This window comes from Pongo pygmaeus, chromosome 13 (assembly GCF_028885625.2).
Source record: "Pongo pygmaeus isolate AG05252 chromosome 13, NHGRI_mPonPyg2-v2.0_pri, whole genome shotgun sequence".
Classification (NCBI taxonomy): Eukaryota; Metazoa; Chordata; class Mammalia; order Primates; family Hominidae; genus Pongo; species Pongo pygmaeus.
Window position 1 is genome coordinate 52789218 of NC_072386.2, and position 26858 is coordinate 52816075.

At 34.0% G+C, this 26858-nt stretch overlaps 1 protein-coding gene across 5 annotated transcripts in view; it reads right to left on the bottom strand.

Annotated features, from left to right (window-relative positions):
• Nucleotides 1–26858, bottom strand: part of JAK2 (Janus kinase 2) — a 143870-nt gene that overhangs the window by 55836 nt on the left and 61176 nt on the right. For all 5 annotated transcript variants that reach the window (XM_054500549.2, XM_054500545.2, XM_063649551.1 and 2 more), the window contains exons 5-11: nt 21621–21766; nt 17530–17851; nt 16623–16742; nt 7351–7508; nt 5534–5645; nt 3121–3307; nt 2273–2400 (exon numbers count right to left, since the gene is read on the bottom strand). In XM_054500549.2, the coding sequence (XP_054356524.1) occupies nt 2273–2400; nt 3121–3307; nt 5534–5645; nt 7351–7508; nt 16623–16742; nt 17530–17851; nt 21621–21766 (1173 nt within the window). The remainder of the gene's footprint in view (nt 1–2272; nt 2401–3120; nt 3308–5533; nt 5646–7350; nt 7509–16622; nt 16743–17529; nt 17852–21620; nt 21767–26858) is intronic.

Here is a 26858-nt window from a genome sequence, read left to right on the forward strand (position 1 = left end):
ATAGTAATAAGAGACAGAAAACAAGGATTAATGAATTAAGTGTATTTTGGCCCTACTCGGTTTTGAAATCTCCTGAATGGGCTATAATTGTCACTTTTTAAAAATAGAGTCAGTGTTTACCTACATTTGCTTACATGAGAATCATTTTCTTTGCCTTTCCTACTAGCGCACTAGAGAATGTGGTCTGCAGAGGCAGAATATCTGACTTTTTCTTATTACCACTTGTATGACCTTGAACGGGCTATTTAATCTCTGTACTGCAGCTGTCTTGGTTTCTTCATCTGAAAAATGAGAATAATAACTATTTTCCCATAGGATTGTTATGAACAATAAGTGAATAAATACATAAAAGCACTTAGCACAGTCCATGACACATAGTAAATGTGCATTAAGTATTAGCTATTACTACTAATACTAGTATTTCTTGCATATCTTTACAAAGTAGTTGTTGAAAGCCTGCACTCTGCAGTAAGGCTGCTTGTGTTCAAATCCAAGGTCTACTATTTACTAGATTTGTAATGTTGAGTCAAGTTACCTGGCCACTCTGTTTCTTGTTACTCACGTGAAGATTCTTGTCTTTACCATTCTGGCTAATTCTATCTATTGTCTCCTTATAGAGCTCAGATATCAGTTGGGTCTTTCTCATTTTGCCTTCCATGCCCCTTAATCCCTCTTTCATATAATCCATTTCTTTCTCCCTAACTGGGGCATTCTTAATAATTTCTTCAGATCTATCTTAAGGTTCACTACATCTCTCTTCAGCTATAAGTAATTTCCTTTTCATCCTGTATATTCTGTTTTAATGTCAATGAGGATATTTACCATTTCTATGCCTTTTTCCTGAAATCTTTTGTGTTTATTAAAACAATGTCTTATTATTTCTCCGTGGTTTCAATTCCTTTTCTATCTTTAAACATGTATATGTATTTTATAGTCTGTATCTGGAAATTCTGTGATAGGAAGTTCCTGGAGTTCTAATTTTGATGTTTGTTGGTCTACTGACTCTTAATCCTGCATTATTTCCTTGTATGTTTATAAATTTTCTATTAAAAGCTTATGTTTGGAATGGTTTTATCTGTGGAAATTATGGGTTGCCTAGGTTAAGAGTATGTGGTTCCGAAAAGATTTTTTTGTTTCTTCCAAGCACCACACAATATTAGGAGAGTACCACTTTTAATTAGGATTTCTCAGTCTATGTAGGTAGTACAATGAAGCCCAAATTCAAAAGCTTATGATGACAAATTCTTAGGAGAGACTCCTTTTCCTCACTAGAAGCCCAATTAAAAATGACAATATTCCTTTTCTTCTCTGCTTGCTAGCGGGTGAATTTTTCACATTCTATATATTGTTTTACTGAGGATGTATATTCACTTAAGTATCCTGGTTTTATTCAGGGATAGTCTCACTTTTAACTCCTGGCCTTGCCCAGGTCTGAGACCTGGCCCTTTTAAATTGCTTTTAAATCTTAACCCCCTTGATAAATGTGGCTGATCATCAACCCTCACCACCTGGCAGCCAGATTATCAGATCTTATGTACTACAGTTGACCCTTGAACAGCATGGGTTTGGACTGCACAGGTCCATTTATATGTGGATTTTTTTCAATAAATCCGGTGGGCCCTCTGTACTGGCAAGGCGGGTTCTGCATCTGCAAGGAAACTCAGTTGGAAAATATAGTATTTCTGCACTCCAGCCTGGGTGACGGAGCAAGTCCTGCTCTAAAAAATAAATAAATAATTTTTAAAAAGAATTAGTTATTTTAAAAAAGAAATACAGTGTTCATAGGATGCAAAACCCGTGTATATAGAGGGCCAACTTTTCATATCCACAGGTTCCACTTAAGTATCCTCAGATTTTGGTATCCATGGGTAGTCCTGGAACCAATCCCTCATGGACACTGAGAGATGGCTGGATTTTTTTCTCAGTTTCTTCTTTATTTTTAAACCCTTGAATTTCCCTTACTTTCTTGAGAACTTGAGAGTTACAATATAGGTCTTTATAGATTTTTAATTTTTAATTTAAGATTGTGAAGAATCATTTTTAAATTTCCAAAAAGAAAATTAAGATGCCATTCTTAGGATAATTAAGATAATTAATTTTGCTAACATCTAACACAGGGTTGATATATTTTTCACAAGAAAAATATTTAAATCACAACTAAATTTGTATATGTTATAACAAAATAATTCCAATGTCACATGAATGTAAATCAAGAAAACAGATGTTGTTTTAAAAGGCCAAAAAAGACAGTAATCAGTATCTAATGACTTACAAATATCAAATCTTCATTTCTGATTTTGTGAAACACCATTTGGTTCATATGAGTAGGCCTCTGTAATGTTGGTGAGGTTGGTACGTCAGAAACACCATTCGTTCTGAAGACTAGAAGGTTTGATTTATCTGAAAAAATAAAATACATGTATATCACGTCAAAATACACTGAAAATATGAATTGCTCCAAAGAGGAGTAAAATGAAATGTGTTCTATGTATAAGAAATGCTTAGTAACTCCTAATTGTTCTTTTTTTATAATAGAAAATTATTTTAGGGGTCAACTCATTGAACTTTGATGTTTTCTTCTTAGTTACTTCATACATTCAAAATTATAATCAGTTCCTTAACTAATGTAATTTGGTTTTTGATGTATTCCTACTAGTTATTCATTAATTCAAAATTATAGTAACTTCCTTAACTCATACAATTTTTCAGGAATTTTAATAATTTTTAATAGTAAGGCTCATTATTTCAAGGAATTTCCAACTTTACTATCTTTATTTTTAAAATACAGAAATTAAAATCCTCAAAGTATATGAAAATTTTTACTTAAAACAACATAAGAATTTAGTAGTGAGATCTTCCAGTTCAATAAATGACATCATACCACACAATTATTATGTTTAAAATCTCATTTTAGAATAATTGAACTTCAAGTCACTTCTACACCACCAAAACCAAAGTAAACAATCTTATTTGATGATGCTTGTACAATAGAATAAGATATAATTAACTTTTAGAGCTGCTTCTTTCATATATCCTTTGAAATCAATGTACTGAAGATACTTCACACCACATAAACAATCCATGACCAGTAATTTAAAAATAACTAGAAAATTATCTTACCTTTTGGCTTTGGGGGACAGCATTTAGTAAACTGGAAAATTATATTGTCTGAGCGAACAGTTTCCATCTGGTAACAATTCAAAAGATCTTTAAGACTGCTGAAGTTCTTCTTTGTCCCACTGAGGTTGTACTCTTCATTCTCATTTTTTGTAATTAAACAGTGTTTATATTCAATGACATTTTCTCGCTGTATAAGTTTAATTATAAAGAAAGGGAGGGATTGTCACAATGGACATCACAGTGATTATTCTGACAAAATGATATCACAAGAGCAAGCAAGAGAATAAACATTTGAACCATGAATCCGATGTAGTGCCAGTATAGTGATAGAAGTACTTAGTTCCTCAAAAGGGTAATTTACAATTTCTCAGCCTACAAAAGTGGTTTAAAAGTTGATTTTATGAAAAAGCATGTAAGAAGGCAATGATAATTAATAGCAACAATAATACCATCCTTAATAGTTTTCCATCATTTATAAGATAAAGCCTAAAACAAATGTAGCATATAGAACCTTCCATGAGCTGGTTTCTGCCTCCATCTCCAATCTCAGCTCCTGTCACTGCCAACATACAACCTATGTTCCACCCATATTAAATGACTTAAATCATTTTAAGCAAATGCCATGCTGCTTCATGCCTTGATAACTCTTCATGCTATCTCTCTACCTAAGAATGTATACCCACTTCTTCTGAGCAATGAACCTTTATTCATTCATCAAAACTCAGTTCAAGTACCACTTTTTCTAAGAGGTCCTCTCTAATGCTCACCTCTTTGCACAAGCAAAGGTAAACATACAGCCATTCCACTGCACCACCATTGTATCTGTATAATTATTTTTAATATGACATTTTTAATATTTTGCAGTTTTTAAATATTTGTCTTATGCACTATATTATGAACTTGTTCATCTATTTTTAAGGTACATTTTATAAACATATTCATTCTACTCAGAAACATTTATATAAAATCTACCAATACCTCAAGGTCAATCAAGTTCTTCCTATGCCAAATAACCTTAATAACCTTTCTTGGTTTTTTTTTTTTGTTTTTTTTTTTTTTTTGAGACGGTGTCTCACTCTGTCGCCAGGCTGGAGTGCAGTGGCACAATCTTGGCTCACTGCAACCTCCACCTCCCGGGTTCAAGCGCTTCTCCTGCCTCAGCCTCCCGAGTAGCTGGACTACAGGTGCACACCACCACACCCAGCTAATTTTTGTAATTTTGGTAGAGACAGGGTTTCACCATTTCACCACATTGGCCAGGATGGTCTCAATCTCTTGACCTCGTGATCCACCCATCTTGGCCTCCCAAAGTGCTGGTATTACAGGCGTGAGCTACCACACCCGGCCACCCTTTCTTAATAATTGTAAACCTGTCTGTTACTGTCTATATTTGCCTATGCTAGATAATTACAATGTTCGATTTAGAATTTTTTGTATACTTGAAAATTTTTGTTTGTCTAGTAGATAAGTTTCCTGAAGGTAGGGCTGTAGCATAAACTCTATAATACATAGCTCTCATATTAGGCTTGGCACATACAGTGAACATAAAATATATATATATATATTTGAATTGATACTTGAATATAATGTACTATTATCTGTTATAGTAAGAGGATACTTTGAAATTAGGATAGATTACCAGTTTTACACAAAGGTAAAGTGATGGCATAACCTCCCTTCTGTAAGTAATCTACCCTCTACATATGCCAAATATAAGTTGCATTTTATAAAAATTAAAATAATTGAATATTTTTTTCTGTTTTAAAAAAGCAAGATAAATTTGGAAGCTTCTATAGTTTCTTAGGATTTATACCATGAAATTGCCTCATAAGTGATAGTATATAATCATAGATGAGATCCAAAATGATCTGTATTAACAGTGGGGTTTCATTGCAGTTTTACCTTTAAAACATGCATTGTAGACCACTATTCTTAATATTAGAAAATCATCAGTTAAAAGTGCTTTAATGTTTCTGTTTGTTTGTTATTGCCCTATTTTTCTCTAATTCTGTTTCCTCTAATTCTGTAACCACTGTTAATAAACAGAAAATTTGCTTCCTATTTATTCTGTTCTACATGATGTGGCAAAGATTTCCAGTTTTGCGAAACAAAGAAACATCAAGACACTTGATGAAATACCTTTTAACACACTGGTAACACCAAAACATCAGAAAATAAAATAAATGCAAAATAAAAAGATAGACATTATAAATTATTTTATATTTTTATATAAACCCTGGGAATTATATCTTGTTTATTTGTACAGAATCTCTGAGGAAATTAAGCATTATACTAGTTATCATATCCAAAGCTATAATTCTGAGTATTAAAAAGGAAATATGGCAAACAAATATGGAGAGGAAATTAAGTGAACTAAATAAAGTGTTACCACTAATAAGTGTGACATACTAACCTCGACAGCAAAAGTCAAAAAATATTTATTAAAGTCCTTAGGACTGCATCGAAGTACATACAGTCCAGTCTGATTACCTGCCTTCTTCAGTTTGCTAATGGCAAAATCCATCCTAAAGGTAAAGAAGAAGCAATTTGAATAATATATCAAGCACCATAACATTATGACCAAGTGTCATCTACAACAATCAAAAGTCAAATCTAAAACTGTCAGAATTGTCTCCTCTACTTTGTATGTTTAGCAATAATCTTTCAAAGGAAAAAATCAAAGTACCAAGCTATTTTGCAGTAAGTTCAAACCACTTCAAGGGACAATTATATAGCTTTAAAAACCAATAAAAGGTATTTATAAGACAAAATCACAAAGAGCAATTTGTTCATTTGATTTTTCTGCCTGCTAATTACAAAGTTAATATTTTTTAAACCATACTCTCAGAAACCTTCATTTAACTATAAAGATAATATGTCAGAAAATACTTGTATCTCTTCTGCCATAGCAGTTACTGACATAAAAATCTGAATGCATGATTTTATTATTTAGTATGATAACGAAGTCTAAGAGAAGAACCATGGCAACTGACAAAGACTACTGATTTTTAAAATTTTCTATGTTTTCTGAAGCTGCACACCCTGAAAGAAAAGCAAAATATAATCTATACAAAAGAAAGAATCATTCTGTTTCACTTATCACCATATTTCTAATATACAAACCAATGCTTACACATAGTAGTTACTCAGTAAATGTAAATAAAAGAATGTTTGAATGAATTTATGGATACATGAATAAAGGCAAGGAGTTTTAAAAATATTAAACATGTAAATTACAGACAAAGTTCAAGTAGTACAACTTTTTCATAGCAACAATATTCATTACTAAATAAATATTAAGCATAGACTAAATCAAGTCTTTATATTACCCAAGATATATTTTCTCAAATATTTAGGGGTAGGTTAAATGCAAAGAACATAATATGCTCATGATCCCAGATTTTCCCTTTGCTCGAGTTATTCAAATTTGTTGTCAACATAAACCACATCCTAGCTAAGAGATCATTAGGACTTAAGCTAAGTAGATGTTATGCATGATAGCTAGCTTTACCCAGTATTAAAGTAAGGATCTACAACTGTGTGAGCCAATATGATAGTTACTAGCCACATGTAGCTATTTAAATGTAAAGAAATTAAAATTAAATTAAAATTCAGTTCCTCGGTTGCACTAGCCACATCTCAAATGCTAAACAGCCACATCTCAAATGCTAAACAGCCACATCTCAAATGCTAAACAGCCACATCTCAAATGCTAAACAGCCACATGTAGCTAGTGGCTACTGTGTTACACAGCACAGATACAGAATATTTTCATCACTGCAGAAAGTTCTACATAGCACTAGTCTAGAAATGTGGACATCATCTATATCTTGTGTTTGAAACTTTCAGTAGAAGGAGATGGACTATCCAAACATAAAGAATTTTCAAATTTTGCACTGTGGCTTCCTTGCAGTATTTTAAAATTAATAAAACATAAATTGGAGGTCTTTCTTTTTTAGTAACATACAGGAGTGAATCACACATAGGCATGATTAACAAATGTTAAACTTGTACAACTTATAAATATTATAGATTGGGATACAGATGGTAAATTATACACTAAATAATTCTAATCATTATGTAATCTGATTGCAAATAGCCTTTTGTTTAAAAAACGTTGTCAAATTAATGTATTTTTTTCTAAACATACATGTATCACTCTGTTAAATCTTCTTTGTAAATATATCATTTACTTTTCTAAAAATTTACTTTTAAGTCTGTATTACTCACGAAATTGGGCCATGACAGTTGCTTTGTATATTTTCAAGCACTGTTGGAGGTGCTACTTCTTTACAGAGGTAATGATGTGCATCTGCAGTTAATCTATAATATCCATCAATTAATGACACAAAAGACAAAGCTTCCCTTAATGAGCTAAGTTCAATTTCCTGACCAGAGAAAAGAAAAAGAAATAGCACCTTTTAGAAAGTCAACTCCATGTTAAATATTGAAAATTTTCTTCATTCCATGTTTGTAGAGTAATTCGCCTAAATACATTTTCTTCTAAATTGCTCACATCTTTTATGGCTCAGTACTCAATATGAATTACAAATTCTTATGTCTGATATTTAAGATCCTCCTAAATACAGATTATCATACCTTCCCAGTTATAGTTCACTCTATATCCATCATTTTACTTTATTTTCCAATGTCCTTCTTAGACTAATATACCAGTTATCTCAGCTAGAAATCTATTTAATATGATATAAAAGTTGACATTAGAAATCATGAGCATTTCTTTTTTTCTTTTTTTTTTTTTTTTTTTTTTTTGAGAGTCTTGCTCCATTGCCCAGGCTGAAGTGCACTGGCACAATCTTGGCTCACTGCAACCTCCACCTCCCAGGCTCAAGCGATCCACCCACCTTACCCTCATGAGTAGCTGGGATTACAGGCATATGCCACCATGCCCAGCTAATTTTTGTATTTTTAGTAAAGACAAGTTCTCGCCATGTTGGCCAGGCTGGTCTCCAACTCCTGACATCAAGTGATCCACCCACCTCAGTCTCCCAAAGTGTTGGGGTTACAGGCGTGAGCCACAGCATCAGCCCTACATAACAATTATATACGGCTAAAGTATTCATGCTACAAACTAAAATGTTAGGATATGTAGCTATGCTATGATTTTTTTTTTTGTCCCCCGTGCCCCCCGCCCGCCCCCAGTCAGAGTCTTGCTCTGTCGCCCAGGCTGGAGTGCAATGGCACGATCTCAGCTCACTGCAACTTCTGCCTCCTGGGTTCAAGTGATTCTCCTGTCTCAGTCTCCCAAAAAGCTGGGACTACAGGCACACGCCAAGACGCCCGGCTAATTTTTGTTATTTTTAGTAGAGACAGAGTTTCAACATGTTGGCCAGGCTGGTCTCAAACTCCTGACCTAATGATCCACCCGCCTTGGCCTCCCAAAGTGCTAGGATTACACGCGTGAATCACCATGCCCGGCCTGATTGTATCTTAATACATATGTGAACATATGGTCAGCCAAAAATGCAGCATGTTACTTAAATGGGAAAATATATATACGTATTATATTTTTACATACAAAAAGTCAGTTATATAATGAAAAAAGCCCCATTTGTAACAAAGAGGATGAAATATCAATAATTAACAAAAACTGCAAAACACTCTTATACAATTTTTTATTTAAATATATAGAAGATTAACCATGGTAGGAAAATCCAATATCATAAAAATGTAAAAATCCTCTCTAAATTAATTTTCTAATTTGTCTCAATCATGTTAAAAATACCAACAAATACCAGAAGAGGCTGTACCTAGAAAAACAGGGCAAACATGAGATTTAGAAAATCAGATCCAATATAAGAGAGATGAAAACATAGTTACCAGGATAAGAAAGGAATGACCAAAAATTACAGCTGACAAAATAATAGCTGTACCTAGAAAACTTCCAGTCCACACTACAAAGTAAGATGCTGTCATCGAAGAGGTACTTCTCCAGAAAAGAAGTAAAAATGCTATCATATGTGACAAGTTTGATTATGTGAAATTTTGTATGAGAAGTCCACTACTTTACAGAGTTCTTGTAGAAAATGAAAATAAAGCTAGATACAAAGGAAAAATCATAAAGCAATAATTAACTCCTGGAAAAAGTTCTATAAGAATGAAAATGTGATTACAGCATATTTCTTGGCCCAGCAATGAACAATATTTACATAATCATAAAGAGAACAAAGAATAGAGTCCTAAACCAAAAATTATAATAGACAAGCATGTGACAAGTTTGAACTATAAAAGGTATTTACCTAACACAAATAGCCAAAAAAACAGGTACTATAAAAGGTATCCTAAACAAAATTAAAAGATTTGGAGATTACAAACATGTATAACAAAGGAATATACCTAACATACATTGTGGGAATAAAACCTATAAAGCAATTAAAAATAAAAAAAAGCTAGTCAAAGGACATGAAAAGGCAATCCACAGAAGTATAAATATTAAAGCTGACCTATAAACACATGAGGTATTGCTCAATCTCAGGTTCTAATTAAGGAAATGAAATATAACAGGACAGCATTATTTTGCCATTGATTTGGCAGAAAAATTAAAAGACTGATAACATCCAATGTTGGCAAAGGGTACAAGAAAAGAGGTGTACAGATACATTGGAAACACCTTTTGAGAAGTATTTTAATAATCTATCAAAGTTGTAAATATTCATACCCTTTGAACTAGCAGTTCACTAACTAGTAACCCTCTTATTGATATACAGGCACATTTTGTTTTACTGCACTTCCCTTTATTGCTCCTTGCAGACATGACTTTTTTTTTTTTTAACAAATTGAAGGTTTCTGACAAACTTATGTGGAGCAAGTACAAGTCTATCAGTGCAATTTTTCCAATAGCATATGCTTACTTCCTGTCTATGTGTCATGTTTTGGTAATTTTCACAAAATTTAAACTTTATTACTATTATACCTGTTACGGTGATTTGTGATCAATGACCTTTGATGTAACTATTGTACAGTTGTCCCTCAGAATACAATGGGGATTAGTTACAGGACCGCTGCATATACCAAAATCTGAACATATTCAAGTTCTGAAATCAGCCCTGCAGAACCCATATATGCAAAATGTCAGCCCTACACATATGCAGGTTTCGCATCCTGTGAATACTATATTTTCCATCCATGTTTGGCTGAAAAAAAATTCCATATAAGTGGACCCACACAGTTCAAACCTGTGATGTCCAAGGGTCAACTGTAATTGTTTTGGGGCACCACACACTGGGCCTATATAAGATGGTGAACTTAAGTGATAAATTTGTGTATGTTCTGACTGCTCCACCGAATAGCTATTTCCCTTTCTTTTTCCCTCTCCTCAGGCCTCCCTATTCCCTCAGACAGAACAATAATGAAATTAGGCCAATTAATAATCCTACAGTGACCGCTGAGTATTCAAGTGAAAGGAAGATTCACCCATCTCTCACTTTAAATCAAAAGCTAGAAATGATTAAGCTTAGTGAGGAAGGCATGCTGAAAGCCAACACAGGCTGAAAGCTAGGCCTCTTGCACTAAAAAGGCAAGTTATGAATCCAAAGGAAAAGTCCTTGAAGGAAACTGAAAGTGCTACTCCTGTGAGCACATAAATTATAAGAAAGTGAACAGCCTTATTTATGATACAGAGAAAGTTCTAGATAGAAGATCAAACCAGCCATAACATTCCCTTAAGCCAAAGCCTAATCTAGAGCAAGACCCTAATGTTCTTCAATTCTATGAAGGCTGAGAGAGGGGAGGAAGCTGCAGAAGAAAAGTTGGAAGCTAGCAGAGGTTGGTTCATGAGGTTTAAGAAAAGAAGCCATGTGCACAGCATAAGTGCAAGGTGAAGCAGCAAATGCTGGTGTGGAAGCTACAGCAAGTTATCCAGAAGTTCTAGTAAGGACCATTGATGAAGATGGTGACACTAACAAACATTTTCAAATGTAAACAAAACAGCCCTTTGTTGGAAGAACATGCCATCTAGGACTTCCACAGCTAGAGAGGAGAAGTCAGTGCTTGCCTTCAAAGCTTCAAAGGATAGGCTGACCTTCTTGCTAAGGGCCAATGCCATTGGTGACTTGAAATTCAAACCAGTGCTCATTTACCATTCCAAAAATCCCAGGGCTCTGCGAATTATGCTAAGCCTACTCTGCCTGTGCTCTATAAATGGAACAACAAGGCTTGGATGACAGCACATCTATTGTTCATAGCATGGTTTACTGACTATTTTAAGCCCATTGTTAAGATCTGCTCAGAAAAAAAGATTGCTTTCAAAGTATTACTCTCATTAACAACGCACCTGGTCACCCAAGCTCTCTGACAGAGATGTACAAGGATATTCATGTTATTTTCAGGCCTGGTGACACAACATCCATTCTGTAGCCCATGGGTCAAGGAGTAATTTCAACTTTCAAGTCTTATTATCTAAGAAATACATTTTGTAAGGCTAAGCTGCCATAGATAGTGATTCATCTGATGAAGCTGGGTAAATAGAAAAAGTTATGGAAAGGATTCACCATTCTCGATGCCAGGAAGAACATCAGTGATTCACGGAAGAAGGTCAAAGTGTTAACAGTATCAGGAATTTGGAAGAAGTTGATTCCAACCCTCATGGATGACTTTGAGGGGTTCAAGACTTCAATGGAGGAAGTCACTAGGATGTGGTAGAAATAGCAAGAGAACTAGAATTAGAAATAGAGCTGAAGATGTGACTGAATTGCTACAATCTCATGATAAAATTTGGACAGACAAGTTGCTTCTTATGCATAATAAAATGGTTTCTTGAGATGGAATCTAGTCCTGGGTGAAGATGCTGTGAATGTTGTTGAAAAGACAGCAAAGGATTTAGAATAAAGTTTAGTAGATAAAGCAGTGGCAGGGTTTGAGAGGACTGACTCATTTGGAAAGAAATTCTACTGTGGGTAAAATGTTACCAAACAATGTCACATGCTACAGAGACATCTTTAACGAAATGAGTCTATTGATGCAGTAAATGTCATTGTTATCTTAAGAAATTGCTTCGGTCAACCCAACCTTAAGCAACCACCACACTGATCGGTCAGCAGCCATCAACATCAAAATAATATCCTCACAAGCAGAAAGATTATAACTCTCTGGAGGCTCAGATTATCATTAGGATTTTTTAGCAATAGTGTTTTAAATTAATTTTTAAGACATAATGCTGTTGCACACTTAGTAGACTTGATTATAGTGTAAACATAACTTCTATATGTACTGAGAAACCAAAAAATTTATGCAACTCACTTCATTGCAATATTTGCTTTATTGCAATGGTCCGGAACTGAACTAGCAATATCTCTGACGTATGTCTATATACGTTTTACAAACATCCTACAAAAGACTTAGAATCTATAGAGACTCTACAAATTGATCAGAAAGGGACAAGTCAATGAAAAGTGTGCAAAAGACTGTCACAGGCACTTCATAAGAAGGATATTGAGACGAACAATAAGTAAGTGAAAAAGTATTGAACATCATTACTCACCAGGGCAATGAAAATAAAAACTACAATAGCTACCAGTACACATCCACCAGACACACTAAGACATTTTTAGACTGACAAAATTAAGATTTGATGGGGTTATGAGACAACTATAATATTCATGCATTACTGAAAGAAGAGTGAACTGACAGAACTACAAAAAATTGTTTGGCAGTATACTAAAGCTATCACTATGACTCAATAATCCCATCTCTAGGATATATATATACAAAAAAATGAGTGCATAAGTCCACCAAAAAATATGTATAAGAATGTTTATGGTAAATTTATCCCTAAAAGCCCCAAACTGAAAGCAACCCAAATGTCCATCAACAGAATACATTTAAAATTTGAGATATAGTCAAACAATTCAATACTACCCAGCAATAAAAAGGAATGAACTGACACATGTAACAACATAAATGAATCTTCAAACATTATACTAAGTAAAAGAATCTATATTTTAAAAGAATACATACAGTATCATTTCCATTTATACAACCTTTATTAATAGGTAAAACTAAGTGATGGTAGATGATAGGTATCTTAAGTTAGGGGTGGAGGTGAATAAGTGGGAAGATGCATGCGGAAACCTAGAAGTAAGAGAAGTATTCTGTTTTTTGAGGTGGGTGTGGCTACAAAGATGTACAAATATGTAAAAATTCATTGAGCTATACACGTAAGATTAGTGTGCTTTATTGTGTTCATATTATATCTCAAAAAAGTAAAAAGAAAAATAGGCAACAAAAGTTGAAGTAGCTAAAACTTTAAAACATCTGTGCATCAAAGGACACAAGCAACATAGTGAAAAGCAATCTATGGAATGGGAGAAAATATTTGCAAATCATATATTTGAAAAGGGATTAATATCCGGAATACACAAATAATTTCTATAATTCAGCAAAAAAAAACCTGATTAAAAAATGAGCAAAGGACTTGAGTATATATTTCTTCAAAGAAGATATACAAATGGCAACACATATATGAAAAGATGCTCAGCAACACTAATCATTAGGGAAATGTGAATCAAAATCACAATGAGATACTACTCCACACCCATCAGACGGCTACTATCAGAAAACAGAAAATAACAAGTTTTGATGAGCATGTGGAGAATGTACTCCTGGTAGTGATGTAAAATGGTGCAGCTGCTATGGAAAACAGCATGGTGGCTCCCTAAAAAATTACAAGTAGAATTACCATATGATCCAGCAATTCTAATTCTAGGTATGACATGGTTTGGCTCCACATCCCCACCCAACTCTCATCTTTAATTGTAATCCCCATGTGTCGAGGGAGGGACATGGTGGGAGGTGACTGAATAATGGGGGTGGTTTCTCCCATGCTGTTCTCATGATAGTGAGGGAGTTCTCATGAGATCTGATGGTTTAAAAGTGGCACTTTCCCCCGGACACTCTCTCTCTTCTGCTGCCATGTAAGACATGGCTTCCTTCCCCTTCACCTTCTGCCATGATTTTAAGTTTCCTGGGCCAGCCATGCAGAACTGTGAGTCAATTAAACCCTCTTTTTAAATAAATTATCCAGTCTCAGGTAGTATCTTTATAGCAGTGTGAGAACGGACTAATAGAAGGTATATATCCAAAGGAATTGAAAGCAGAGTCTTGAAGAGATATTTGTACACCCATGTTCACAGCAGCCTTACTCACAGTTGTCAAAAAGTAAAAAACCAACCTGAATATTCATTGATGGATGAATGAACAAATGTGGTATACACATGACACAGAATACATACATGTATTAAAAATGAAGGAAACTGATACATGCTGTAATACAAATGAACCTTGAGTATATTATACTAACTGAAATAAGCCTGTCACAAAAAGACAGTATTGTTTGATCCTGCTTTTGAGGTATGTAGAGTAGTCAAATTCATAGAATAAGAAAGTAGAGGGGCTGGGCACAGTGGCTCACGCCTGTAATCCCAGCACTTTGGGAGGCTGAGGTAGGCGGATCATGAGGTCAAGAGTTCAAGACCAGCCTGGCCAACGTGGTGAAACCCTGTCTCTACTAAAGATACAAAAAATTAGCCAAGCATTGTGGCGTGCACCTGTAATCCCAGCTACTCGGGAGGCTGAGGCAGGAGAATTGCTTGAACCCAGGAGGCACAGGTTGCAGTGAGCCAAGATCACGCCATTGCACTCCAGCCTGGACGACAGGGCAAGACTCCATCTCAAAAACAAAAAAAAAAAGAAAGTAGAATGGTGGTTGCAAGGACTGGGAAGAGGGGGAAATGGTGAGTTTTTATTTAATGGGTGTAGACTTCAATTTTGCAGGATAAAAGAGTTCTGGAAATTGGATGCAAAAGTGAATATACTTAACACTACTAAACTGTACACTTAAAAATGGTTAAGATGCTAAATTTTATTTTATATATATTTTATCAAAATTATAAAGAGAAATAAATGCCAGAATGAAGAGGAAAATGATAGTAAAAACAAAACATTACTAACACATAATACACTGGGAAAATGCAATAATAAGCAAAAATTACTTTCCTTTATCCATAAATAATTTGGTAGGAAAATACACAGAGAAAAAGTATTAATCTTAATAAACAACTGAAAAAGCATAACATATCATGAATAAAATTCAGCAAGAAACATGATGTATCAATATGAATAAAATGATCAAGAATTACTGAAAACATAAAATAATACTTGTGTACAAGGAGAAATACAATGTATCCCTAAAATAGAAAATTTAATATGAGAAAGAAATGTCAACTCTTCCCAATTTGTTGCACAATTCCAATAAAATGTCAGTATAATATTTTTAAGGAGCTTTACGGATACTTAGCAAAGAAGTTACTGTCACACTTAAGAGCTTAGGTTTTCAAATCATGCATTTGAGTTTAAATAGCCCTACCACTTAACTAACAATGTGCCCTTGGAAAGTTACTTAACTTCTCTGTATTGCAGACTTAAAATTAAGCCAAGTCCAAATACAGTCCCATAGAGAAGTTCTTTGGGTTACTACAGTTTGTTCACAGTAAGATCAATAAACTCCCCCAGAAACATTTATTATAGATCCACATTGAGGTTGATAATTATTAATCATCCTTTTATGCATCCATAAAATATTTATCAAGCTTTTTCTAAACTAGGCCCTGAGTACTGTGCAAGGTGTAGGGGGTACAAACACACACAGAAATATGATCCTTACCTTCAAAAGGCTCACAGTCTACTAGGCAGTAGGTGTACTATCATATTTTTATCTAAGAACAGAAAACTATGCTGAATTAAGTCAGTTGCAAGTTAGTTATAATTTTGGTAATATAACCCTGGAACAGCCAGACAGGTAAGCCATATAAATACTTAAGATAAATGGACAAATAACATTAATAAGACTAGTTTAAGCCAGGAAGGGTCAAGAAGCATCTGAGTTACAAAGAAGACAGGGCAGATAAATGAGAAACTTAAGAGCAAAGTATAGAATAATTCATTTCTCCTATTTACATTAAAATAAATTAGATTTCTGAAGCTATTTAAAAAAAGAGAAAGCGTTAATCTTTTAGAATCAACCATGTCCTATAGCTTGGGTGGGGCTGACCTGGGATTGATTTACATTTTGTTATATAAATTCCAGACATCATTGTTTTATTTTTTCTCCTTTAATTAGGCAGTATAACTGGCACATATACATGCCTGTTGATAAAATATTTTAGTCAGGGGTGAGCGTTACATCAGAGAACTAGTATAATCTAGAGTAGGGATGGGGGAGAAAGTAACTAGTGCTTTGCTAATCATAAAAATGAGTAAAAAAAGTACAGTAATGTACAAGAAACTGTAGCAAGATGGTGTTGATAGTAATACAAAAAGCTAGATGTTATCAAAAAGTTTACTGAACTGACATTTATGTTTAGAGTTATATTTAAAACTACAATCAAAATTCCTCCCAGAAAATAATTTTGGTACTAAGATTCTAAAATACATATTTCTGAGAACTATAAAATGAAACCATTATTCATTCAATCATAAAGCAAACTTACCAGATTTTTACCATCTTGCTTATGGATAGTTACAACTCGGCTTTCATTTGAACCCTCTTGGTTTGCTTGCTTAATACTGACATCAATAATATTAGGAAAATCGCAATATAACTGTAAATCCTATAATTAAAAGCATGTAAAATTAAAAACAGGTAGAATTTACAAAGCCATTTTGAAACAAGACTTATGAAGAAGACAACATTCATTCCAAATTCTTTAAAATAAAAAAGGTATTGATAACAATAGATAAGCATTAAACGTGATTTCCTCTATCAATCTAACCCTAAGACTATGCTGTATCTTGCTTGACTTAAAAATGAGAGCATTAAATGATGCCAGGAATCTAAAATGTGCTATGGCACTCTTCAATTCAATTAACAATAGTAGAAACCACTGCCAGAAAACTGGAAATGTGACTACCAAAGATGAAAAACTAAAAATTCATCCCACTAAATCTCTAGTAACAATCGATGAACAACACGGATATTAACAAATTCAAAACTTGCAATGCAAACCTAAAATAAATTAATTATTTAGCAGGTATATATTATCATAAAATCAATTAATATCAATCTTTTCTAGTTAACAAGTTTTAAAATTATGCCTTCTGTTATCACTAGTAGTGAAAGGCAAAACTCCTTTAAAATCACTTTTAGAATTTGACATCTTTCTGAAACTATAATATAGTCATTGCTAATTATTTTGTCATAAAAAATTAAATGAAAAAACTATTTACGAATAGTAGGCAAAGAATTATATGACCTTGATAGCTTCACACTATTAAAAACTTCCACTTTTATCAAATGGAAGAAGTGCAATACCATGTTGCAAATGATTAAAATTACTTTGTTTTTATTTCCATTCTACTTAAAATAACAAAGAACAAGAACATATCATTAAGGATTACCTGTTCTGTCAGTGTCTCACTTTCTTTATGTTTCCCTCTTGACCACTGAATTCCACCGTTTCCAGTTATTATAATGGTTGCAAAAATCTCCTCACCTGAAGGACCACTTCCAGGTTCTTTTACTTCAAATTTCTCTGTGTAGAAGGCAGACTGTAGAGTTTCCAGATTTATAAGATACTTAAGTTTCAAGTTTCTGGCAGTGGCTTTGCATTGGCTGAATTGCTGAATAAATCTGCGAAATCTGTACCTTATTCGCTTCCTTGTCAAAATATGATAGTCTTGGATCTTTGCTCGAATACATTTTGGTAAGAATGTCTTGTAGCTAGGGATAAAAAAGCACATACAGAAAAACAAAACAAAACAAAAATTGGAAGATAAATCTAAAAATTGAAAAAGAAGTTACCACCTTTTTCCATGATTAAGTAGGCATTACAACACAGTGGCCAAGTGGAGTAAGTTGACATAACCCCCATCCATACAGTATAAAACTTTAAGATTTTGTTTGATGATATAAATATATCCACACACTCTAAGTTATCATCAATGTTTACAAAGAAGATGTTAATCTTCTTCCCCTAATGAAATGAATCCTCAATCTAGTTAATAAGAATCTCTAAAAATTCCTTTTCTCTATTTCATATACCAGAGTTAATGGTTTATAAGATAATATTTTGGCACATATTGAACTGTGCTACAAATATTTCCTATGATGCTGTGCTCCAAAATTTACCTGAATTTTGGAAATAGTTACATTTTGTTGGAAGCCATTTTCATTATGCAAACATACTTCTGTATATTATTTTGTTAGGCCAGCTTCAACTCCTAATAATTCCTTTGTGATCAAAACAATTCCATTTAGAAATGTTCTGACTTTTCTGTACATTCATCTCTATGTACAATATTCTAAAGAAGGTAATTTGTTTCTCTGCTTCTAAGGAACATTTTATTTCTAAAGTACCACTAAATAATTTTCCATGCCTTAATATATGCTAATCTTTCTTCCAATCATCCATCTCCTATCTAGTTACTTATTCTACAAGGCTCAGCTCAAGCACCATCTAATCCATGAAACCTTTCTGGACCTCATTCTATGACATATTAGATGTGGAATCCACAAACACAAAGGGCTTGCTAAATTAATGTCCTTCCCATCTAAAATGTAAAATCTCTTAATCCCACATTTCCTTCTAGCCACAGCCTATCTGGCCTCTTTTTGAAAGCATGTACATAGCCATTTCCATTTTCTTGCCTTCCATTTATCCCTCAACTCATTCCAGTTTGGCTTCTGTTCCATTATTTCAAGAGAAACTGTTCTTGCTAAAACCAAGAAAGACATCCATGTTGCTAAAACCACATTTCCACATGGCACAAGACACAAAGAAAAATCGGGCAAATTAGACTACTTCAAAATTAAAACTTTTGTGCTACAAATGATACCTTCAGGAAAGTAAAATAACAATACACAGAATGGGAGGAAATAATGGCAAATCATAAATATGATTATATGTGGGGACTTGTATCCAGAATATAAAAAGAATTTTCTAAACTCAATAATTAAAAGACAAATAACCCAATTAAAAAATGAGCAATGAATTCAAATAGACACTTCTCTACAGAAGGCATACAAATGGCCAAAAAGTACATGAAAAGATGCCAAACATCAGTAGTCATTAGAGAAATGAACATCAAAACTAGAATGAGACAGCACTTCCACCCACTAGGATGGATAAAATAAAGACAGACAAAAACAAGTGCGGAAAGAGTTGGAACTCTTCATGTACTGCTAGTGTGAATGTAATGTGGCACAGCTGCTTTTGAAAACTTAAGCAGTTCCTCAAAAAGTTAAACAGTTACCATACGTTCCAGGAATTTCACTCCTAAATATATGCACAAGAAAAAATGAAAAAAATACATCCAGAAAATTACTCATATACAACTGTTCATAGCCACATTAGTCACAATAGCTAAAACACAGAAGCAGCCCACATTTTCATCAAGTGAAGAACAAATAAGCAAAATGTGGTATATCTATATAATGAAATATGATTCAGCAATAAAAAGAAATGAAGTACTGATACATTCTACAACATGAATGAACCTTGGAAACATCATACTAAGTGAAAGAAGCCAGACAAAAAAATGCCACACCACATTTTGCATGATTCTATTTATATGAAATGTTTGAGACAGGAAAATCCATGCAAACAAAAAGATAAGTGGTTTCCAGAGGCTGGGGGAAAGTGGGATGAGGAATGAATGCTAATGGGCATGGGGTTTCTTTCAGAAAGGATGAAAATGTTCTAAAATTAGATTGTGGTCATCTTTATACAACCCTGTGAATATAATACAAAATATTAAATTGTATACTTTAAATGGGTGAGATTTATGATTCGTAAATTATCTCAATAAACTCTTTTAAAATATCATGGAATCTTTTATGAATGTTTAATATCTACACTATTTTTAAAGTAAAGCAGTAAAAAAAAAATGATGCAGCATTTTGCATGTGTGTTTATATCCTGGCTAAGAGCATGAGTTAAAAGAATCAGATAAATACAGTTACTAAATAGTCATTAGGTCTAGGACACTAGACTAAATAACGTAGGGAGAAGAGTAATAGATGACATGATTCTCGAACTGGAAGAAACTACAATCTACATAGAAAGATTGTGCCAAGACTTTGGATGACATCATGGTTTCCAAAGCAGAAATACTCCATGATAGCATAAGTCTAGAGATGGCTTCATATTTATAACATTCATCTTCAATGGGTCAAAGCTTCTGTTCTTCAACTGTGTTCCCCTGAATTCCTTCAGTTTCTATGTAACGACATCTAAAATACTCTTCCTCCAACTATGTTCCTCTATAGCCTGGTATACAACAAGTATTCAATAAACAGCTGTTGAATGAATGAATGTGTTTTTTTCCCTTTGGGCTTTGGAACCTTCTAGATTCCTGAGTTCCTAAAATTATACCCTATGGCCTACACCCTTGGGTTAAGGCCTAACAGACACCTGAAAGTAAAACAAGAATATTTAAAACCAAAGAGAGAAATACAGAAATTGATACTCTGCAAACTGGGTATGTAAACTGTTTTGATGACATGGCAAAGAAATGACTGAAGCCAGTTATTGGGAGAACAATTTCAAAAAAGGAAGCTTTAACCACACTCATGATGTACTCAAATTTTTAATCTGGGAAGTATGTAATATATAAAATACATATTTAGCCTTCAAACTTAAACCATTCTTATATATACCTTTTTAAAAAGTAGTTTTATAGCCTGTAGTGTTTCAAAAAACTGTTATTAGCCATGATTGTCAAGTTCAATATGCAGAAGAATAATTTGAAGAATGCAGAGTTTGGACCATTTGTATAAGAATACCCTAGAGCATCTGTAAAAATTCATATTTGTGGGCTTCAACTCGGATTTACTGAATCCAAATCTCTTGGATTAGGACCCAGAAATCTTTGATTTTAACAGGCTCCCCCACATGATTCTAATGCAAATAAAATATACACCACCATTTGGGAAATACTTATTCAGGTCATTTATATAGCCAACTGGAGGATCTACTATCAAAAAGTATGCCTCCAGGTGTTTCTTCTATTCCTCTGAACTTACCTAGCCTTCTCAGAATAAATGAAATCAAATAATAGATATTTAATACCTATGATATTTCCTGTAGTACAACTCTTTCAATAATTTCACCTTACAAAGTGTGTTTTACTCCCAAGATATAAAACTTACCCATATGATTTTTTATTACAGGTTGACTATCCCTCTTGCAAATATCTGAAATACGAAATGTTCCAAAATCCAGAACTTTTTGAATGTCAACATGATGTTCAAAGGAAATGCTCATTAGAGCATTTTGGATTAGGGGTGCTCAACTGGTAAGTTCAACGCCAATATTCCAAAATCTGGAAATATCCAAAATCTGAAACATTTCTGATTCCAAGCATTTTAGACAAGGGGTACTTAACTAGTATTACAAAATCAAAAGGCATGGGTAAACACAGAAAATATATATGAATTATATAAAATCTCTACTCACACTTATGTGTAAGGATTTGCAAAAGAAAATTACCTGATAGAGTTATAAATGGCCAGTGGGGTTTGATCGTTTTCTTTGGCTATTCTCATCATATCTAACACTGCCATCCCAAGACATTCTTCCTGTGTTTCATGAGTCACAGGTACTTTTATCCATCCATGCACAAAATCATGCCGCCACTAAAACCAAAAATTTAGAAGGAAATATCTCATCGTAAGTTTCATTATCATGTTTTAATCTATGATTATATTTTAATCATAATTTTCAGAACATATGCATTTACAAGATACAAATTGGCCGGGCTCAGTGGCTCATGCCTGTAATCCCAGAACTTTGGGAGGCCAAGGCATGAAGATCACTTGAGCCCAGGAGTTTGAGACCAGCCTGGGCAACATGGCAAGATCGCATCTCTACAAAAAATTTAAAAATTAGCCAGGCATGGTGGCACACACCTGCAGTCCCAGCTACTTGGGGGGCTGAGGTAGGAGGATCTCTTGAGCTATGATCACACCACTGCACCCCAGTCTGGGTAACAGACCAAGGCCCAGTCTCTAAAATAATTAATAAATAAGTAAATGGCATAATTAAATTCCTCCTTTAACTTTCATTCATTTTGCAATACAGTTTTAATAAAAGTTCATTTGCAAATGGAAACTGATTTACACTGGGTTCCCAATTACAGAGTACATACAACATCAACCTATTTCATTAAATATATCTTCAAATTATATCTTCTACATAAAAATTACCTAAATTAAAGTAGATATTACTGAGTTAAATATATACTGAACTCCAATTATGTTGGAAGTATCATACTACAAGTGGTGTTGGATACAAAGAAATAGCCATGTGCCCCATAACAATGTTTCAGTCAATGGCAGACCACATATATAACGATGGTTCCATAAGATTGTAATACTGCATTTTTACTGTATCTTTTTTATGTTTAGATATGTTTAACTACACAAATACTTACCATTGTGTTATAATTGCCTACAATATTCAGTACAGCAACATGCTATATAAGTTTGTAGCCTAGAGCAATAATAGGCTATACAATACAGACTAGGCATATACTAGGCTATAACATGTAGGTTTGTATAAGTACAATACATGATATTCACAGAACAATAAAATTGCCTAACGACATATTTCTCAGAATATATCCCCATAAGTAAGTGACACACGACTGTATAAGATGTGGTCTCAGTCATCAAGGGGACCAAAATTTAGCTTAGAAGCAAAACAGAAGCAAATAATTATAACACCAGACATGATATAGGAAGCACCACACAAAAGCTCCTTCAGGAACTTGGAGAAAGTTAAGATTATATTCAGCTGGAGTAATCAAGGAGGGTTTCATGGAAGATTTGAAACTTCACAGTGTGTTTAAAAATAAAGAAATGTATGATGGACACAAAACAGGGTAAAGAAATAGAAGGAATCACACACACAAAAAAGCACAAGATATGATCAGATGCATAAGCTAATTTGATTAGGGCCTGAAGTTTATGTGAAGAAATAATGTGGATTAAAACTTAGAAAAGTAAGTTGGGGTCAGACTGCAGGTACCCTTGAATGACCTGATCCTAGAAACTATGGAGATCTGTTTTCATCATGTCTCTTCCATTGGCAGAGTAGTAGCAATGATAGAAGTGCTTGAAGAAAATAAAGTGTATTTAGGGAGGCTCTTTAAGAGGCTGGTGCATGGCTCAGATACGAAATAATAAGGATCTGATCCAGGAAACAGAAGATACTAAAAGATTCTGAAAAAAGGCTGATAACTTTATTAACTATATATTGTATAAAGAATGAAGAAGAGAGAAACACAGAGGTTCTACGATTTTGACCTGGAGGATTTAGGAATACAGATAAATCAGACTGAACATGTAATGGGAGAAAGAAAAAGAAAGCAAAAGTACAAATATTCTAAACATAATACCAATTTTCTTTGTAGAAAAAAAGGTAAGAGCCATATTACCTAAAATAACAATGTGAATCAAGGTTTTAAACCAGACAAGAGAAATATAGGGCCTTCTATACTCTACATCTGTATTTCTCTTCTTTTGATGTGATAACTTGTCTCACAAAATTAAAGCTTTACTGGAACCTTTTTAAACTAATTTTATTAAAAGAAACATATATAAAAGTGTATTTGCTTTTCTATTAATAAAATATAGAAGATATTTTCATATAAGAAAATAAACTATTAAGAACCACACCATCAGATAATCAGTATCACCCAAAACAAAGGCCTAAATGTTGCTAATACAAAATTAATTCAGGGTAGGAGACAGATTTTTGCTCAATTTTAAACACTTATTTCACCACACTTTTGAGAACAGGCAAGTAAGTTATACTGTTTAAGTAGAAGATGATCAATGACTTGGTAGATTCTTTTTAATAGCCTGCCTTGGTTCCCTATAGAACTAGTAGATGGGCTGGGTGCGGTGGCTCACACCTGTAATCCCAGCACTTTAGGAGGCCAAGGTGGGCGGATGACAAGGTCAGGAGTTCGAGACCAGCCTGGCCAACATAGTGAAATCCCATGTCTACTAAAAATACAAAAAATTAGCTGGGCGTAGTGGCGGGCACCTGTAATCCCAGCTACTAGGGAGGCTGAGTCAGGAGAATCACTTGAACCTGGGAGGCGGAGGTTGCAGTGAGCCGAGATCATGCCATTGCACTCCAGCCCAGGCAACAGTGGGAGACTCCATCTCAAAAAAAAAAAAAAAAAAAAGAAAGAAAGAAAAGAAAAGAACTGGTAGATAACAAATTCTGCTCATGTGGAAATTCTATGGAAGTCATGACCAAAAGACAATAAATATATGAAAAATGAGTGATATCAATACTAAAAACATAATAAACTATTCACTAGAGAAAAGTTACAAATGGAAGAGTCTCAAATGCCAAAACATAATAAATAATACTCCTTAAATATTATAGTATGTACCCTCAAAAATTTCATTTAATTAAAACTACTGAAAAATTTCAGTAGGCCAGGTGTGGTGGCTCACACCCGTAATCCCAGCACTTTGGGAGGCTGAGGTAGGAGGATCATTTGAAGCCAGGTGTTTGAAACCAGCCTGGGCAATAGAGCAAGACCCCATCTCCACAAAAACAAAACTAAAAAAATTAGCCAGGCATAGTGGCACACACCTGTACCTAGCTACTCAGGAGGCTGATAGGCTGAAGCAAGACAATCACTTGAGCCCAGGAGTTCAAGGCTGCAGTGAGCTATGATAGTGCCAGGCTGGTCATCAAACACCCCCATCTCTACAAAAAAATAAGAAAGAAAACCTTTCCTCATTTGAGTAGCTGACAAAATTTGAACTTAAGAAATTTACATCTTCAGTAGCCAGGGAAATAAAAAACAGTCACAGTCACAAAATCAGAAATGATGCCAAGAACATTAGGTAAACATCCAATTGTTGTTGAATAGATATGAATTAATTAAAAGTTGTTCACATGTCAGCAGTTTATTTGCTTAGCAGCCATATTTGGTGATATAAAGGCAATTAATTCCCAGAGGAAACTGAATTTAAAAGGGCCATCTTACTTTTGATTTTTATTTGCTTACCTTTTCCAAATCTGTCTTCCTACAGGTACTGTCTTAAGAACTTTAAAGACAGTTCAGTGGCTTATCTATTTTTTGGTTATTTAAAGATGTCAAGATATTCTTACACTCTGGTAATGCCACTGATCAAATTTGCTATATATAGTCTACAACATGCATATAATATAAAATGATAACAGTACAATCTTAGAGTAATCTAAATACTATCATATTTTCTGGGCACAAATTTAGAGAAGTAAAAACATTTAAAAATAGAAAATTGCTTGTGGTACTATCTAGACATAATTTAGAATTATATGGTGGAATTACCTTGCCATGCTAGATAAGACAATCCTTCCTAGAAGGATAAAATTGAGTATTCTGAAATCACCCAAAATTTTTCTAGATCAAAAATACTAGACATTGCAGTATTAATGTTAGGCTAAGGTAGCTGAATGAATAGTTTGGGAAAACTTGGCTTATAAATGGGACTTAACTAGCCTGCCCCCAAAATATACTAGCTCTGCAGCACAGGTGAAATAATATACCCGTAAAAGCAACAGAAAGTTGTAACCTCATAATATCCTGTTTTCAAACGGCTATTCTTAGAAGCCTCTCTCCATTCCCCTCTCTTTTTATAATGGCTATAGAGATAAAGGAGCTGTATAAAAAAGTAGGTTGGTGGTCAAATGATTTTCAACAAAGGTGCCAAGACCATTCAATGGAGAAAAGACAGTCTTTCAACAAATGGTGCTAGGAAAACTGGATATTCACAAGCAAAAGAAGTTGGGCCCTTACCTTCACGATAGACAAAAATTAACTCAAAATGGACCCAAGGCCTAAATGTAAGAGCTAAAATGATAAAACTCTTACAGGAAAACAGAAGGAAATCTTCATAACATTGGATTTGGCAATGATTTCTTGGATATGACACCAAAAACATAGGAAACAAAAAATAGATAAATTAGAATACAGCCAAATTTAAAACTTTTGTCCATCAAAAGACAAGCAACAGAATGAAAAGGCAACCTAGAGAATGGGAAAAACTATCTACAAACCATGTATCTTATAAGGAGTTAAGATCCAGAATAATAATTTCTATAATATAACAACAAACAAACAACCTGATTTTAAAATGGGCAAAGGACTTGAATAGACATCTCTGCAAAGAAGATAAATAGCCAACAAGCAACATCTCTGCAAAGAAGATAAACAAATAGCCAACAAGCAACATCTCTGCAAAGAAGATAAACAGATGGCCAACAAGCATATGAAAAGATGCTCATGATCACTGGTTGTTAGAGAAGTACGCATCAAAATCACAATGATACCACCTCAAACCCATAGAGATGGCTATTATCAAACAAAGCAAAGCATTGTTGAGGATGCTGAGAAATTGGAACACTTGTGCACTGCTGGTAGGACTGAAAAATAGTGCAGCCACTACAGAAAACAATGTAGCAGTTCCTCAAAAAAAATTATAAATTTACCATATGATCCAGCAATTCCACTTCTGGGTATATATCGAAAAGAACTGAAAACAGGGACTCAAAGAAATATTTGTTTACCCATGTTCACAGCAGCAACCCAAGTATCCATCAACAGATGAATGAACAAATAAAATGCAGTATACATATGCAATGGAATATTATTCAGCCTTAAAAAGGAAAGAAATTCTGGCACACGCTACAACATGGATGAACCTGGAAGACATT